Source organism: Solea senegalensis, linkage group LG2 (assembly GCF_019176455.1).
Source record: "Solea senegalensis isolate Sse05_10M linkage group LG2, IFAPA_SoseM_1, whole genome shotgun sequence".
Classification (NCBI taxonomy): domain Eukaryota; kingdom Metazoa; phylum Chordata; class Actinopteri; order Pleuronectiformes; family Soleidae; genus Solea; species Solea senegalensis.
In genome coordinates, this window is record NC_058022.1 from 9,276,683 (window position 1) to 9,293,743 (window position 17,061).

General features: G+C 42.0%; 1 protein-coding gene across 7 annotated transcripts in view; it reads left to right on the plus strand.

The window, feature by feature from the left end:
• Positions 1–17,061, plus strand: part of pard3bb (par-3 family cell polarity regulator beta b) — a 181,684-nt gene that overhangs the window by 84,789 nt on the left and 79,834 nt on the right. For 6 of the 7 annotated variants that reach the window (XM_044013098.1, XM_044013106.1, XM_044013123.1 and 3 more), the window contains exons 16-18: positions 2,833–2,935; positions 3,997–4,145; positions 8,083–8,127. In XM_044013098.1, the coding sequence (XP_043869033.1) occupies positions 2,833–2,935; positions 3,997–4,145; positions 8,083–8,127 (297 nt within the window). The remainder of the gene's footprint in view (positions 1–2,832; positions 2,936–3,996; positions 4,146–8,082; positions 8,128–17,061) is intronic. The other variant, XM_044013115.1, reaches the window with a different exon arrangement.

A 17,061-nucleotide genomic window follows, 5' to 3' on the forward strand; every position in this document is an offset into this window, starting at 1 on the left:
CTTTTCTTCCCTTTATTATTCCTTTCACTCTTTTCCCCAGTGTTGTCTTTCTCTCGCACTGCATTCTTTTTCTTTATGTTTCTCAAGGTTGATCTGCGTGCGTGTGTGCGTGTGTGTGTGTGTGTTGTTGCTCGCCTGGTTCAGCCTGTTATTATAAAGAGTTATTTTAGTTCTAGAGTGCCGCGCTTCACATCGCTCTTTCTCCATGGCGATGCTTCTCTCACCTCTGTATTATCTGTGAGTGCTTGTGTGTGTGTGTGTGTGTGTGTGTGTGTGATCTGTGTGTGGCCTGCGTGTGTTAAAAACTCCACGTCGGTATCTGGCCGTCCGTGTTTGTGCGTCTGTTTCTGAATGATATTCCTGCTTGTTTGGATCAGTGTTAATGGCTCAAGGACGTGTGTGTGTGTATGTGTGTGTTGGTTCAGGTATATTTGGCCACTAGGAAACAGTATTGTGTTTTTATGTGTGTATACACTAGATCTGGTAAACAGCTTTGACCTTGGATACACTTTGCTGTTCAAATTCACCTCAGCTGTGGTGTCATTTACACACACACATTAGTGTGTGTGTGTGTACAGTAAGCACATTTCTCAGGCTCTGTGAGTTGTTGCCAGTATTTTACTCCCCTAATGAACTATTTCACATGCTGAATCCATTTTATTTGGTGTTGAGGTCCAAATTAAAATGAAGAGATCTTCCTCCCTTTCACACCGATGTTTTCTCCTGCAGAAGAATAAATTTAGTGTAATTATTCCCTACATATGGATTTATGCAGATGTTTAATTTTTGAATTTTAATATTTCTCTTTATCTCTCATCCGCCGCTGCATCTCATTATGTTTGCTCCAGAAGCGTTTGTGTGCGCTCTCTTTCTCACTTGATTTTGGGTATTTTTCCGTCGTTTTTCTTAGTGTTTTCTATATGAACAGTTAATCCACAGTTATATAATTGAATTTAAGTCAAGTGTGGGAGTCTGTACTGTGCAATCATCCTGACTTCTTACCAATTTTCTTAAACTTCTTTTTATAAGTTTTCTATGTGTGATTTATTATTAGGAAGGAACAAAAACTGCAATTGTTTTGGCACGTTTGACTACTCTCCCGCTCACAGAAGTTCCCATTCATAGTATGTTTGTGTGGATAGTAGATTTGATCTTTGCTAACATAGCCCCAGAAATGCTACAAGGTGTCACTTTAAAGCCCCTTTTCCAAACTCTGTTCACGCTGGAAGCACAGGCGGGGTTTGTGAAGCCACTCGCCATCAGCAGTGCTGTTGCTAAATACACCAGACTCCTCTGTTAAATATTGAGATTTCACTGGTAATTGTTGGAGATTAACCCACGTTTTTAGGATTGTTAATTCTTTTTAACTTGATCTGCAGTTCGACATCGTTTGGCTTGATTCTTGTGTCGGACGTCTCTTCCTATGACGGCGCTCTGACCAATCAGTGGCCGTGCCGTTTCGTGCCAAGTCGAGTCGAGCCGGTGGAAACGCGCCAAGTGTTTGTGTTTTCTTCAAATCGTCTGTTCTATAGTTCAGTATAATTGAATGCCCTTAATGTTTAATTCAAAAAGCAAAAAATGACATTCATGAAAAACAATATAAATTGGAATACATGCGATTAAATCACCAATGACTTTAAAAATAACATAGTTTGCCTCAGTAGTTGAATTGTTGAACCAGCAACCAACTAAAAACTGTGGTATTAATGATATTGTCTGCCTTAACTAGCACCAGTCTAGGAAACACAGAGCCTAAGAGTGCATTTCAGTTTAAGGACATGCATTGAAGTATCGTCTTGGGAACTTTCTTTCACACAAATTTAAGAAAACAAAACTTTTGAGAAGATACTGAGAAATGAGACTGATAGTTTTTCACGCATGCAATTCCTGATAAGTTGTTTCCCTTTTCGAGAGGAAGAGGAAAGGGTGGAGACACATCGCAGACAAACACAGACAACAGGAAGAAAAAGTTAAGTGCAAGGGAAGAAGATTCATATATCTGCTATTGGAGCAAACTGCTATTGATCTATCATCTGCGCCACAAATGCCTTTTTCACTTCAAATAGTGGGAGTCAGTGAGAGCAGATTTGTGTGTGTGAGGTGAAAGAAGAATGTGTTTTTGACAGTTCAGCTGATTAAGGTGCTTGGCTGTGAGGAGGGAGGAAGTTTAGAGGAGGGAGGAGGGGGAAAAAAAGAGGCTGAAAACTGAGTGGAAGATAAAATGATTTATGAGAGATCTGAAAGCAGAGATAAATGACAGGCAAAATATCAGAAGATTGCAAGAATGGGAGCAGAAGATAAATAAAGCAGGTGATTAGTGTGGATAGAGTGTGAGCGGGAGAGACGGAGAGATGGAGATGAGAGGAAGTGATATCTTCAGACGCCGTCGTCTCTTGTTCCCCCTTACAGCTCCACACATGTGCAGCTGCAAGCACATAAAGGACACACTGTGAGGATTGTGCAATATCGCCGGTATGTGTTGTGTGGCAGCGACGCTCTCCGAGAAGTGATGACTGTATGTAAATTGCACCGGGTAGTCTGTGCATGAAGTTGTCATAAACTCGTTTATCAAGCAGACTCGGGGCCCATCTCTGCTCTACATCTGCAGGAGCTGCTGCAGATGTAGAGCAGCTGCATTTGTTGTGTGCTTTTCATTCTCTTCTTCCTCACGTCGTTCACTTCCCTTTATACGAGAATTTGTCTCCATTCTGTCTCTAATGGCTAGTTATTGAACATCAGTTTAAAATGGGTTGATGTCAACAGTTGAACAGACGAGTGCTCTGAGTTTTGTCCTGAATGTTGATCGCTGTTTGCTGTCCTCTTTCCTTCCAGTGACCAATGGGAGTTATTCTCACATGGATGAGGAAGATGACGGGGAGCTGTACGGGCACGAGGAGTTCAACAGCTCTGCCCAACACTCCTACTTACAGGAGAGGTTTGTGTTTGTGTACATGTGTATGTTGCAAAGTTGCCCTACATCAGGGATGTCCAAACCCTTTTTTAACAAAGGCCAGATTTGACAAGGTTAAGATTTCTGGTTGATTTTTTTTTTAAACACTATAAGTAACTTACAAACGCACGGTTTTATAATAATTTTATTTTCATTGTCACACTTTTGAATGGCAATGTAACCATATCTAAGCCACGTAGGAGTGAAAAAAAGTGCCTTTCCATCACATCTGTACAGTAGGGCCATATGTAAAAAAAACAAAAATGAATTCTGAGATTAAAGTCAGAATTCTGACTTTTTTTCTCAAAATTCGGACGTTGATCTCAGAATTCATTCTGGTTTTTTTTCTTTCTTTCTTCATTTTCATTTTATTTATTTTTATTTTACATGTGGCCCCATTTATTTGACATATTTACTCCTCCGTCCATCTGGAGTCAGATGACATAATAACATAATAAAAGATGAATGCATGTTATCTGTCTGTCACAGCTGGGTTGCGCCTCACCAGATGAGCTAATGGGGATGACATGTGACTGAAGGACCAGTTTCTGTTTGACTCCGTCGTGGGCCATAAATAAGACATTAAAAAACCCAAGCTGCGGTGATTGGCCCTAACCCTAACCCGCAGGCTGGGCTTTGGACATGCCTGCCCTACAGTACATAGTTATTTAGAAAAGGATGATAATATACCAGAGAAATGATGACTCATCATTTACCATTCTGTGTTTGTGTAAATGTTGTTAAGTTAATAAATTTAAGTTTATAATGCATGTTTTTCCATGTGTTTGTGTGTATGTGTATCACTTAGTTTGTCAGTCATAGTTCACAGGATCATGGCACAGTGACACTATATGAGCATTAAGAAGGAAAATAAATCTACAGCAGCATAATTACACTAGAGAAATTAGAAGAAGCACAAATAGGAAACAGAAACTCTTTAGTTCCCTAGTCAATATTGCATATAAAGAAAACTCAAAGTGCTGTGTTCCTTTGCAGACAACACATTCATGTAATATAATATCTGTGTCATATGTCATTTGTTCCAGAGAAAACACTCACATCTCCAGGCCGGCTCAGCCACAGTCTCCGAGCCAGAACCACAACCAGAACCACAACCAGAGCCAACGTCAGTTCCAGCACGTGAAGGCCTCAAAGAGCATGGACCTGGGTACGAGTCAGAATCAGCAGCACACTGGTGGGGTGATTTTTTCTTTTGTCTGTTAATCTGCTCTGCATGGTGGCTGCATGGAGCTTGTCCGCACACATTTATTGAAATGTATGTGCTGATGCATGACTGCTGCACCAATGGCGTACACCGAAGGTGAAGCCACATGTAGATGGACAGAACCATCTCCACACAGCTACACGTGAAGGTGGAGCACCGTTTAGGCCTGCCGCATGTTTTTTTTTGCAAATACTATTTGTGTGTATAATTTCTGTGTATTAGTTTGAAATTGGGGATGAAGATCGACACTCGCCTTTATCACCTCACATTGATCTTTTACGCCAGCTTCAGCCTTTCCACGCGTTTATTCTACGTGTTACACAGATATGAAATTGTTTGATACAATTGCTCATATTTTATTTCGACGCCTTGTTTTGATGCGTACGCACGCTTCAGTGGGGGACCAAAGCAGTTGACTGTAAGTGTAAAACATCAGTGTTCATGCAGAACATAAACGCAAATGCTTCGGTATCAAACCGTTTGTTTAATAAACATGCAGAGAGGCGATATTTACACCGTTTTAGTGGTGGTGTAACAGCATACTGTGCTCAAACACAGCACTGGTTCAGTCCTCGCGCTCTCTCTCTACCAGCGGGTACCTGCAGCCTCACAGCAGGAGGCTGCGCTTCATTCTTTTCTGCTTTTCTCTCTAAACGCCAGTCATTATTATTATCATCATCATCATCATCATCCTTTATTTTACTAACAGTGAACAAGGTGTACTCTGCAGCTCTGTTGTCTGGGCAAATGCAAGTATCTGATCAGGGCCGGTCATAGGCAGATACTCAATAGTATAAAGACTGGATTGGTGATTGGGGGCCAAACAAAGCTGATTGGGACATACCAACATTGAATTGTGTCTTTATGGGGGCGAAGGCTTGTATCACAGAGAAGGAGGAAGATAGATGAATTATAGGTTAAGACGGAGTGTGTGGCAGTCGTAAGATTTGGAGACGAAATACTTGATGGCAAAAACAGTCTGTGTCAGAAAAGACTGGCACACATTATTTATCAACCTACAGTTACAAAGCCAACCTCTGTATCTCATTTATTAGTTTTAACACCTGAAAAAAAGTCAAAAGAGTCACAGGATTGTCAATCAGACTCTTTGTGGACTGTGTGTGTGTTTCTTTTTTATGCAAAACAAGTTCAGAAAGGCCACTTTGTGCGGCCGATGGGATCCCGATCTCCCCCGTCATCTCCGTCACCTGTGGCTCTCCCATAACTGATATTTGGACGCGGCGGCTCTGTGACATTTTCGCCGATTGCTCAGAAGTCCGCTTTAGAAAGTTGTGTGTGTGTGTGTGTGTGTGTCGTTTATGTCAACAGTGACAGTGGCTGCAGAAGCAACAACAAAAGCTTATTGTTTCAAATGTCATTTTCCTCAGTCCTCCTCCTTAAGCTGGCTCCACCACTGCCAGCTGTGTGTGAGTGTGTGAGAGAGACAAAAGAGCAGGAGACTATTTTGAATAATGTGTACATCCCTGACTGTTAGACTGACAGACTGTATATCGGTGCATCACCTCCTTTTGTATTTGAACACACTCGGTCTATAAAACAGCGTGCCTTATTTGAATTTAATTGGTCAAATGGCGCGACATGTTAACCATCACGTATCTGGAATAACAGCTTATTAACAGTAGGGTTTTGTTTTCTACCCATTTTCTAACTACATTTTTATTCTTTTAGACTATCGGAGACGTCGCTCCATCCTAGCATTGTTGCTGCGTTGTTTACGATTAATGAGATGATTTGGGACAGAGCGCTGTACCAGAAACCCTGCTTGTGCTATATTAATGAATTCATTAATGAATTCATTGTCTACTGCTTTATCCTCCACATGAGGGTCGTGGGGAGCTGCTAGTGCAGCTGTAGCCTGGGTACACCCTGGACAGGTCACCAGTGCTAACCACTGCTACACCATGTGGCCTAGAGCTGCAATCAGGCCTTAAAAGTTAGGCCCAACGAGGCCCGAGCCCGACAGAAGTACATTTTGATTGACAGCCGACATTATTCAAATACGCACACGGAGTGGGTTGAACTCCGGAGAGCTCTGGGTCTCGACTCTCCACATCTGGTGCACCTGCAGCCATGGCTTTGCAGAAGAGTGCGGGCATGCACGCGTACGGCATTCCCGTCCCGAGTGTGACAACATTCTCACCTGGTTCAATTGTGGCCAGAGGAATGTCGCGATCTTGAATGTGGACGTCCTGTATTATCACTTTTACGCGCGAGCCAGTCTTCGCGCCGCTTACGCACGACAGCTTGCTGAGGGGAGTCCGGGGCGTTGGGCTGACGGTGGTGTTTCAGTTTGTCACACCAGAGATGCACACACGATTACGTGTCGGATACTTGTCTCCCTCAGGCTTCACAAAGTCCAATCATAAAGCCCGGTGTGTCCACTTTCGCATCTTTCTCGCGCTAATCGCAGCGCGTCACCTGACTGCTCATTCACGGGCCCGTGTAAAATGATAGAAATTAGGCAAAGATCTTCAGCGTGTGCTAATATTACACGTGTGCTAAAAGAGGTCGTGTATAATGATCCACATTGTGATGGAACAGTGTGAATGTTTTAGAGACGACACTGTAATGTAGACACTATGTTGTGTTGTCATTGTTACAGCATTTGCTTTGTGTTACTGCCGCTGTACTTTTAGTGCAGCAGTGCAGAATTATAATTACTGTCATTTTGCACAGGGAACCTAATTTTATTAGTCCATTTTGAGTCCTGTTTAGCTAAAAGTCTACATTGTGTGTTTAAGTTAGTGTAAAAAAAACCCTGCATTTTCAGCATTTATCTGTTGCGTCAGTCACATAAGTGCCTTTTTATTTTATTTTCCCTGATTGAATTTTCCACCCCAACTCAATTAGGGCCGCAAATAATTAAAATAAGATTATAAAATTGGTTTTGAATAATGGACTGCCTGCCCTGGTTCTCACTGTCCTCCTCTGCCACTGTCGGAGCTTGTCCTCCTCCTCCTCGTCATCCTTAACCTCCGGTTTGCTCGTTGTGAAAGAAAAATACACAGAAAAACATCACATTTGCGACTCAGCTGAATATTACACATGGTAATATGTAATATACATATTACAATGATGTTATTTGTTGAGGAATATGGCGTTAAATATGTCTGCAAACTTTCTGAGGCTCTTAACTCTGGTGCTTCTCAAACGTGGCATCCACAGATTTGCTGAAGTAGGCACACACACACACACACACAGATCCACTAACTATTGGGCTGCTGAAGCAGTCATATTGATTCACTGCAGACACATGCCATCAGACACACACACACACACACACACAGTGCTAAAATTACACTACAGGCTTGGTTTTCATTAGAAAAAGCATTTGCTCTGAGAAGCCATGTTACTGTTTGGTTTCTGTGGTCTATGTGTGTGTGTGTGTGTATTTGGCAGTGCGCTTACCAGTCAATGTGTTACCAATTGGCACTGGGCTTCTGTGTAGGAATGAGTGAGGAAAAAAAAAAGGAATGGATGGAGGTAGAAAGTGAAAGGAAGAGTAAAAACAATCCAAGGAGACAAAGACGGGGAAGGGCTCTTGAGGTTTGGATAGTTATATAAATATAGAACAAAAATAAAAACATGGAAGCACAGGTGCGAGGGTTAAGGGCAAGAGCTGAAAGGCACAGATTGAGTCATGGAGTTTTTAAAGGCTAAATGACAAATTAAAGGAAAGGAATGGGAGGAAGGGAAATTACTTCAGTGACGGTGAAGCTCAATTTCACATCACAGGGAAAAGATCAGCTTTTAAAGTGAAGATGGAAAGAACGATCGTGTAATAGAGAGTGATGGAGGGAGTCAGAAACAGAAAGAGTCGAAGGAAGCGAGTAGTGAATACAGTTAAAAATGTACGCACATTAACATGTGTTTCTTTTTGTTTCAGTGGCAGACGAGAGCAACGTGGGATCCCTGGTTGGAAACATCGCAGGTGAGCCAAACATAAAGTAAACCCTCTGCATTTGAACGTGCAGAGAAACTGGAACACATAAAGCACATCATACACATTCTTGGGAATTGCCAAGTGTCAAAAAGTGTTATCTGATGCCGAGAAGAAACAGAGCGGAGAACGGTGTAAATAAAAGTAAGAAATGGAGCAGAACAAAGCGGTCGGGATGAAAAGTGGTAAGCGAGAACACTTAAGTGACTGCCCGTTAACTGGGTCTCAATCACGGGTAACCTGTCGATGACCTGTGCGCCGCGTGATGTGTTTGTTTCTAAGTGCACACTTAGGCTGATGAGTGGCTCGACTGACTTATGATTTTTCCGCAAAACTCAGACCACTGTGCTGCCTTTTTCTCTTCCCTGTGTACACTTGACTCCTCTCCTGCCGTAATCCGCTTCATTTGGCTAAAGTGCAGATGAAAGTAAAGATTTGCAGTGAATAGAAAGTGGAAGGACCAGACCATGGTAAACATGTGAAAAGTTTGACGTCAGACTTTTCATCTTTCCTTGGCCTTGAAGTCTCCTCCGTTTCATTTATAGATGCTCGAAAAGTAAGAGCACTCTACTTCGTTCCAACCTGTGTCTGCCGTCCTGTTTTCCACTTTACTCCTGTCCAGACTTCTCTCCCATTCTGCATTGCCTCAGTTTCAAACACCAAATGATGGTATGTGAAAACACTATGAGGCGCATAATCAACCCAAAATAACAATTTTCTTCTTCTTCTTTCTTCAAAAAAATCTTCCCATATCATCACTAGATTTGTCACTACATTACATTTTTAGGAAACGCACAATGTGAACTCATTTTCAGTATTCATTTACTGAAAATAACAAGGCTACATACAGAGCGTACATAATCAGCTTTAGACAAATCCTGTCCTCTTCTTCTGCCTGTATCTTTTTGACAAGCAGTGTTCTTTACATGATTTAGTCATTATGGCAGACCTGTACAAGCCCTCTGTATTATGAAATGAAATGCAATCCATGGGTAATGTTGCCAGCTTACTTAAAGAAAGCATAGCTCTCTGAATCTCTGATTTCAGGTCAAACAATCTTTTTATTAATCACGGCATCCAGTTTCAGCCACCTGACAGCTTGTATTGAAAGCCCAAATCAGCTTGCTTCAGTCTCCTCTTTATAAATAATACAATGCAATAGTAATGGTTTGTGTTCTGCGTTAATCTCACTCATAATAGCTCACAAAAAAAGCCATATGTGTTGTTTTTACTTCAAGAAATACACAATTACTCAGTGTTTTCCCTCTTATCTGTCACACGGAAGGCAGTTCCACCACTATTTCAAAGTCTTTGTTCCTTCCTTTTTTGGAGGTCTCTCCCATTTCACCCCCCACAGCTCTCACCCAGAGCCAACGACAAGTACAACTTGTCTGTTGAAAAGACCCTCCTCCTCCTCCTCCTCCTCTGCCAGAGTGTTGCCACAGAGCCCACCCCAGGATTTCTTTGATAAATTCTCCGTCACACAAAACAGCTCCATCTATTTGGCAATTTTGTAGGGGACGCAACGGTGTTGTCAATTCAACGATCGCTCAAGAACAAGCCCGCCTCGGTGGACCCGAGAATGTAGTATCAAACAATAGTTCTTAGGGGCACAGTGGAGCAGAACAGAGGGAAGTGAGTACTACAGAGACCACCTATGTCTGCCCATCATCGCTTGTGCTCCGCTCGCATGCCTCTCTTGATCTAGTCGAGCAAAAATGGCAGATTCTGGTGTAAGTGCCAACAGAGAACAGCGCGCGGATGTAGGAGAGAGAGAGACAAGTACATGAAATTGTGGATGCTCCAGCAGCTTTTAAATCTGGCATGTGGAAGCATTTCATTTACCCATGATGGACAAACAAAAAAAACCCAAACACGGCCAACCTGCTGAGAATATAAGTAATATATGAGAAGCCACTTGGCAAATCGTCAGCCCAGAGGATTTTAGGCCTTGTTTAGATTTGCAGCCCAAATCGGATTTGTAAGCATATCTGATCAGAATCTGATCTCCCCGGCCAGCAAGTGATCAGATCTGATCTGCTTGTGTCCATATTGATGTTGTCTAGTCTCGTCTTCCACATGGATTTCTATAGTTGGAGGCCGCGCCCCCGGAAAAACAAGTAGTCTAAACAAACTGGATGACAGCAATCTGTCCCAAATGGTTATATATATGTGGAGCTGCGGCACAAACTGTCCTCTGGTTGCAAGGAAGCGACAGACAATGGAGGAGACTGCCGAGTTGTGCCACCTTTTGTGCTGCCATCACCGCTGGGATGGCAGTGGAGCAGGCCGTGTAGTGCAGGCAGAGCAGGGATGCCTGGTGGAATAGCAACTGTCTTACACTGTTTCGATGGTTTAACGCGCCTCCAGTTAGCGACCGAGACGTATAAGTCTGGTCCTTTCGAATTTGTGGTTTGAATCAGCTTTGGAAAAATCTCATTTGTTTTTTTTAGCTGTCCAGACTGCCAACAAATTAAAACAGATACAATCTGGATATGCTTAAAAATCCAATTTGGGCTTCAGTCTAAACAAGACCTTAGAAGATTCAGAAGAAAAACAAGAGCCGGGCCAAAAGCTTAAATGAGTCGTTGAAAATCTAACTTCCCCATGACTGCTTAAGTTATGAGTTCAAGACATAATAGAACATGTCTGTGAATACATATCTATGGACCTGAACGTCAAAGAATTCAGAAAGTCAGTAAAAGTAATGAAACATACTTTAGTCAAACGCAATTACCTGTTCTCTACACAGAATCAGAAGCTATTCAGACCTTTATTATGATCACAATGAATGTATTGTAGATTATTCACAATATAAAAGTAGATAAATAAATACATATTGTATATTGTACCATGCACTTATGTGTATTATGTTGTGAGATAAGATTTTAATACTGTTTTGTGAGCGAATGAAAAGCTATTTTTAAATATCCGCTTCCATTGCTACACAAGCTTTTGTAGCTTGGCTGGAAACCCTTGGCTGCCCTCATGCTCTCACCTTCTCATCTTCAGAAAGACTTCTGCGTTTCTCCGAAGTGACAGCTTAAGTTATATAGTCTTTGAATGCTGCCATTTGTTATAGACTGAGCACGCAGCTCTTACACCAATCTCGAGTGGAAAGAATAGTTAACAGTCAATTAGTCGTTGGCGTCTACATTCGGTATTTAATGTGTCTCTTTTCAGCACTCACTTTTTAGGAGCAGGTGAGGCTTTGTGTGAAGAAAAAGCTCGACAGAAAAGAAATACCGCACAACTCAAGCATCTCACACACACACACACACACAGACACACCCTGGTTACACTTTCCTTTAGGTTTTCCAAAGAAAGAAAAACTGACTGTTTCTGTTTTTGTCATCGGTTTGTATTAGTGTCAAAATGTTTGTGGCTCCTTTGGCTGTCAGAAAACGGTGAAACAGAAAGCTCTTGCGTCATCTTTCTACTCACCTGAGGTGTTTCATGAAATCAGCCCTAACTGTCAGCGACTTTCTTTTTGGACTCCAGTGACTGCACGGCACATTTCCTCTCTCACTCAGTGACAGTGCGCGACAAAGTCATGGGTGTTTGTACGAGGAGGAGATTAGAGTTGATAATGAATTCACAGTTGATTAAAGAAATACATCACTGATTTGCATTTAGCTTTGTATTACTAAAATAAGGGTAGTATTTTTGAAAAATTGTACTTCCCAACCTCTGTTTCCCCTGAGTTGAGAAATATCTTCATTCTTTTCTTTGCTACGTGCCCACCAGTGACATTTGGTCCTGTTAGCGTAACTGTTAGCAAAGATGCCGGACACTGTTTATATTCTGGGTATGAGGTCCCACCTCCCAAAGAGTGGCTTTAAAAAGTGCGGAATTAGTGTTGTGGTTTCAAGGCTCGGACCGAGACACACGTATGTCTTTTTTTCTTGTGCTCCAGTGTCTATATTGTACATACAGCCCACAAAAACAGATTAGCTTAAAGGTATACTTCACCGATTTGCATTTAGCTTTGTATTACTAGAATAGTGGTAGTATTTTTGAAAAATTGTGCTTCCCAACCTCAGTTTGGGAAGCACTTGGTCCCAGGCTTGAAACTGCAGTGCTAATTCTGCACTTTTTAGCATTCCCATTCCCAGAATGTAAACCGCTGTCCGCCATCTTTGCTAACAGTTAAGCTAACAGGACCAAGTGTCACTGGTGGGCAGGTAACAACAAAAAAAATGAAGCTATTTCTCGACTCAGGGGAAACTGAGGTTGGGAAGCACAATTTTTCAAAAATACTACCCCTATTCTAGTAATACAAAGCTAAAGACAAATCAGCGATATATTCCTTTAATTTACCACAAGCTAAAAGAACTTCAGAGTTATCTTTGTCCCTGATGCATTTTTTTGCCCCTTTTTTTTAGTTGGTAATTCAGTCTTGATATGGAGGAATATGAGGTAAGCTTGGTAAACGGGTGAATTTTCTCCTGTACACTCACTATATCACGCTGCCCTTTAGACTATGGCTGTCTGGTTCGTTGTTTTCATATTTCCCGTTTAGAAGATGCACTGCAGATGAAAAATGGTCTTGTAATTCTTTTTTTATTGACTGAAATCTTAAGACAAAAGTTATCAGTAAGTCTTAAAACCAAGCACTAGCTTTAAGTGATACCTGAAATTTGTGAAAAGTGAAATGGATTTTTTCCCACTTTCCAATCTTGCCCTTTCTAGTTTTATGGATGTGAGGTGTTTTCTTTAACCCTGGTGTATTTCCAGCCTCTCAAATAAAACATAAACTAAAGCCTTTTTATACATTCACTCGACCTGTTGCTTGTCAACGTGTCTCCTGTTTTATAATGCCGAGAGAGTAGTTAAAGATTGTGTGCCTGGCCAGCACAATTTTGTTTTGCCAGCCTAGTTTTTATAACCTAAATGCTTCCAACAACCCTGCACAGGGATGTCGGCTGCATAGATTTTTAGTTGGAGAGAGAGAAATAGAGAGAGAGAGTTTGGGGTTGGGTCCGGGGGAAGCACAATGACTTCTGGGAACGCTGATTTCACTTCCAGCAATGGTCTTTCTCTCCACACCCCAAGAAACCACTGGGCAACCACACCACAAGAACACACACGCAAACTATTACCGTTTGGATGATGTTATGTTTAATGGAAAGTCTCCATCATCTTGTGGGGAAAAAAATATTAACCTTGGATGATGTCACGACATATTACTTTTCAAAATCGGAGATGCAAAGTGATGGAAATGGGAGATCAAATGAAAACTGCTCCACTGTGTGTGTATGTATGTGTGTGTGTGTGTATGTGTGTGTCTTTGTGGTCAAACATGCCTCACGTGTCTGTGGTCGTATGGAGAGGAGAGAAAGGAGCCGCCATCATTGCAATAATAAATCAAATCATCTGTGGAAGAGGAAATGTAAAATACAGCGACAGAAAAGGTTACTTCGAATTAGCCTCTGTGTAAATTATTGGCGGATGTGAAGATCATCACGGGGGGAGGAATACAAAAGTAAAATCAGAACATATCAGCCTGTATCTTCCTCACTTTAAGAGTGTCTCCTCGAATGACCTGAAACAGGACAGCAGAGTCAAACACACACACACACACACACACACACACACACATACACACACATTAAAAGATTGCTGACAGGGCATAAAATGAACGGTTGCAGCTGTGTTTCTTTCACCGTGTTTTCCTTTGGTGATTGGGACTGGATCTCGCTGTCTCTCCCTCTCGGTGAGTGCATGTGAGTGTGCACGCGTGTGTTTTTGTCCCTTTTGTAGATCCACTGTCATGTGTAAGTTGTAATGCACCTGTGTAAATGGTAAACGGAGGTGTAATTTTGTTGAAATTGCACTTATTTTTCTTAAGAAATGTCACGTTTTTTTGGAATATGTTACTTCATTAGATGTAAAACAAAAAGAACAATTGGTAGTTCTTGTTGTTTATATGTTATTATGCTATCATTTCACTGGTCAGGCCCACTGACCCCTGACTTTTTGGGGGTTAAGATTTGGTATATGTTAAGGTTAGGTTGAGGGTTAGGGTTAGACATTTTAGTTGTTATTAAGGGACTACTTTAAGTCTAAGTGTGTCCTTACGCTACAAATGTGCAGACGTGTGTGTGTGTGTGTGTGTGTATGCCCTCAGTTATATATCATTGCATGAGTCCCAACATGTGCTTCTTACTGATGTGTACAGGTATGTCTGTACTTGTGAGGACTTACTCACATTAATAGCCACATCAAAGTAAAAATAACTTTGTGGCCAAAATGCTGTTCTACTTTTATTGTAGTTTTATTCCTCCATTCCACAACAGCGTTCTCTCTCTCTCTTTCGTTCACTTTCTATCTTGCCAACGCCAGTCAGGCTTAGAGACTGACAAAACAGGCAGAGAGGCTTAGAACACAAGTGTGTGTGTTTGTCTGTCTGTCTGTGTATGTATGTGTCTGGGGGCCAGTATGATGCTGAGGGAGACTGGTGCAGTCCATTGTCTGAATCTCTCCCTTGTGGAACTTTGACTTTGACAACAGCCACACACTGACAAGCTCTGCCAAACTGTGTCTTTAGAGAGCCACATCTCTCTTTATCCCCTTCTGTCTCCTCACTGTGATTGGTTCTTCATTTCTCTCTTCATATTCTTTCTGAGATTTTCATTTATTCTTTTTTTTTTTTTTTCCTCCATTGTTTGCCACTTTCCGTGGCTCTCGCAGACTTTGCTGTGGAATTAACCTGGGAGCCACCTTGTAAGGCTGATGTGGATTGAAGGATTAATTTGTCATAGGGAGAGCAGAACATCTTTGTGTGGGTGTGTTCACACATCTGAACGCCACTCAATGCCACCTCACATTAGCTCTTGACAACCATTCAAACAGTCCAACCGAGCATTCTCTGCTTTGTGTGTGGAAGTGCGTGTGCTTGATCTAAAATACCTTTTCCTTGAGTGTTTTTTTTTTTTTTTCCTCTGTACAAGGTATCTGCCTCTGTGTTCTCTGTTAAACACTCACTGTGTGCACCTTTGGCTGCCTCTCTGTGTATTGAATGGCCTTTGACCCACCTCCATATCCCCCCAGTCAGCCAATAAAGGTGAGCAGTAATCAGGAGATGGTCAGCGCTGTCGTTTCTCGCTGGTACAGCCCTTCATCTAAATCAGCCTCTGCACACTGATCATTGACATTTGCTGTAATGTACATTGAATAATGCTTGAGAGAGAGAGAGAGTGAAGCACTAAGAGATGGAAACCATTTGTCTCTCTCTCCTGAACCAAACGGTCACATTCCCTGGGATGGATTTGATTTGGTAGAGTTTTTGCTCGTCAGGGAAAACGAGGCTTGTCTGTATCAGTACTACTACTACTACTGCTACTACTACTACCGCTACTGCTACTACTACTACCACTGCTACTACTGCTACTACTACTACTACTACTGCTACTACGACTACTACCTCTACCACTACTACTACTACTGCTACCACTACTACTACTGCTACTACGACCACTACTGCTACTACTACTACTACTACTACTACTACTACTACTACCTATTCTACTACTACTACTACTACTGCTATGACCACTACTACTACTGCTACTGCTACTGCTACTACTACTACTACTACTACTACTGCTACCACTACTGCTGGCTACACTGCACTACTACTACTACTACCTCTTCTACTTCTACTACTACCACCACTACTACTACTATCTCTACTACTGTTACTACTACTACCCCTACTAGTACTACTACTATTACCACCACTACTACTACTACTACCACTAGTACTACTCCTACCTCTACTACCACTACTACAACTACTTCTACTACTAATACCTACTTGAAGATGATCTAATCCAAATTATAAAAGCATAAAATACATTAAACACACGCATAGACAACGACATCTCAAAGTGCAGAACAACAGACTCACACTGTCCTAATTGCAGAGGGAAACAGGTGAGTCTTTAAGAGGGATTTAAAATGAGACGATGAAGAGGCCTGCCTTGTGTGTAATGGCAGTTTATTCCACAGTTTAGGGGCTGCAACTTCCAAAACCCGATCCCCTCAGACTTTAGGAAACCACTAAGAGCAGCTGATAAACTGATGTGAGCTGGGAGACGTATTCACACCACGTCACATGTTTGATGCCCCTTCATTTTAAGCTCCTCGGACAGCAAAACCCCTCACCTCAACCCTCATTACACGCACAATATAATATACAAGAAAATGTTACTTGCAAGAGTGAATGCCCCTCCTAAAAAAATCACTGCCTGGCCAAAAACAAGTCCCATACTCTAATATTTCTCTTGGTGCCTAGCGTACAAGCCTGTGGAGGCAGAGTGTCTGGAGCTGCTTCAGTTGGCCAGATCTAAGTTCAACAATGTTAAATGCCAGGATTCTTTGGGCTCAAATTGTAAAAAAAAAGAAAAGAAGAATGAGTCATCATTTTCACACAGAGATTGTGGAGTCCAGACCCTAACCTCATTGAGAATCTTTAGGGTGTGCTGGAAAAAAAGAACTTGACACTCTCTCACCGTCAATACAAGATCTTGGCAAGAAAATAATGAGAATGTTTTATTTCTGACTTTGTGTGCGGGCCACATGGTTGGTGTAGTGGTTAGCACTCTTGCCTTTGTAGCTAGAGGGGTCTTCTTCGTTGAAGACCCGAGACTCGGAACAAGGGCCTTTCAGCATGGAGTTTGCATGTCCTCCCTGTGTGTGCGTGGGTTTTCTCCGGGTTCTCCAGTTTACTCCCACAGTCCAAAAACAGGCAATATGGGGATTAGGTAAATTGTGAGTGTGAGAGTAAAATGGTTGTTTGTCTCTATGTTGTCCCTGAGATGGACTGGCGAACTGTCCAGGCCGTGCCCCGCTTATCGTCCTATGTCAGCTGAGATAGCACTGCGCCCCCTGTAGAAAACTGTAGAAAATGGATGGATGGAT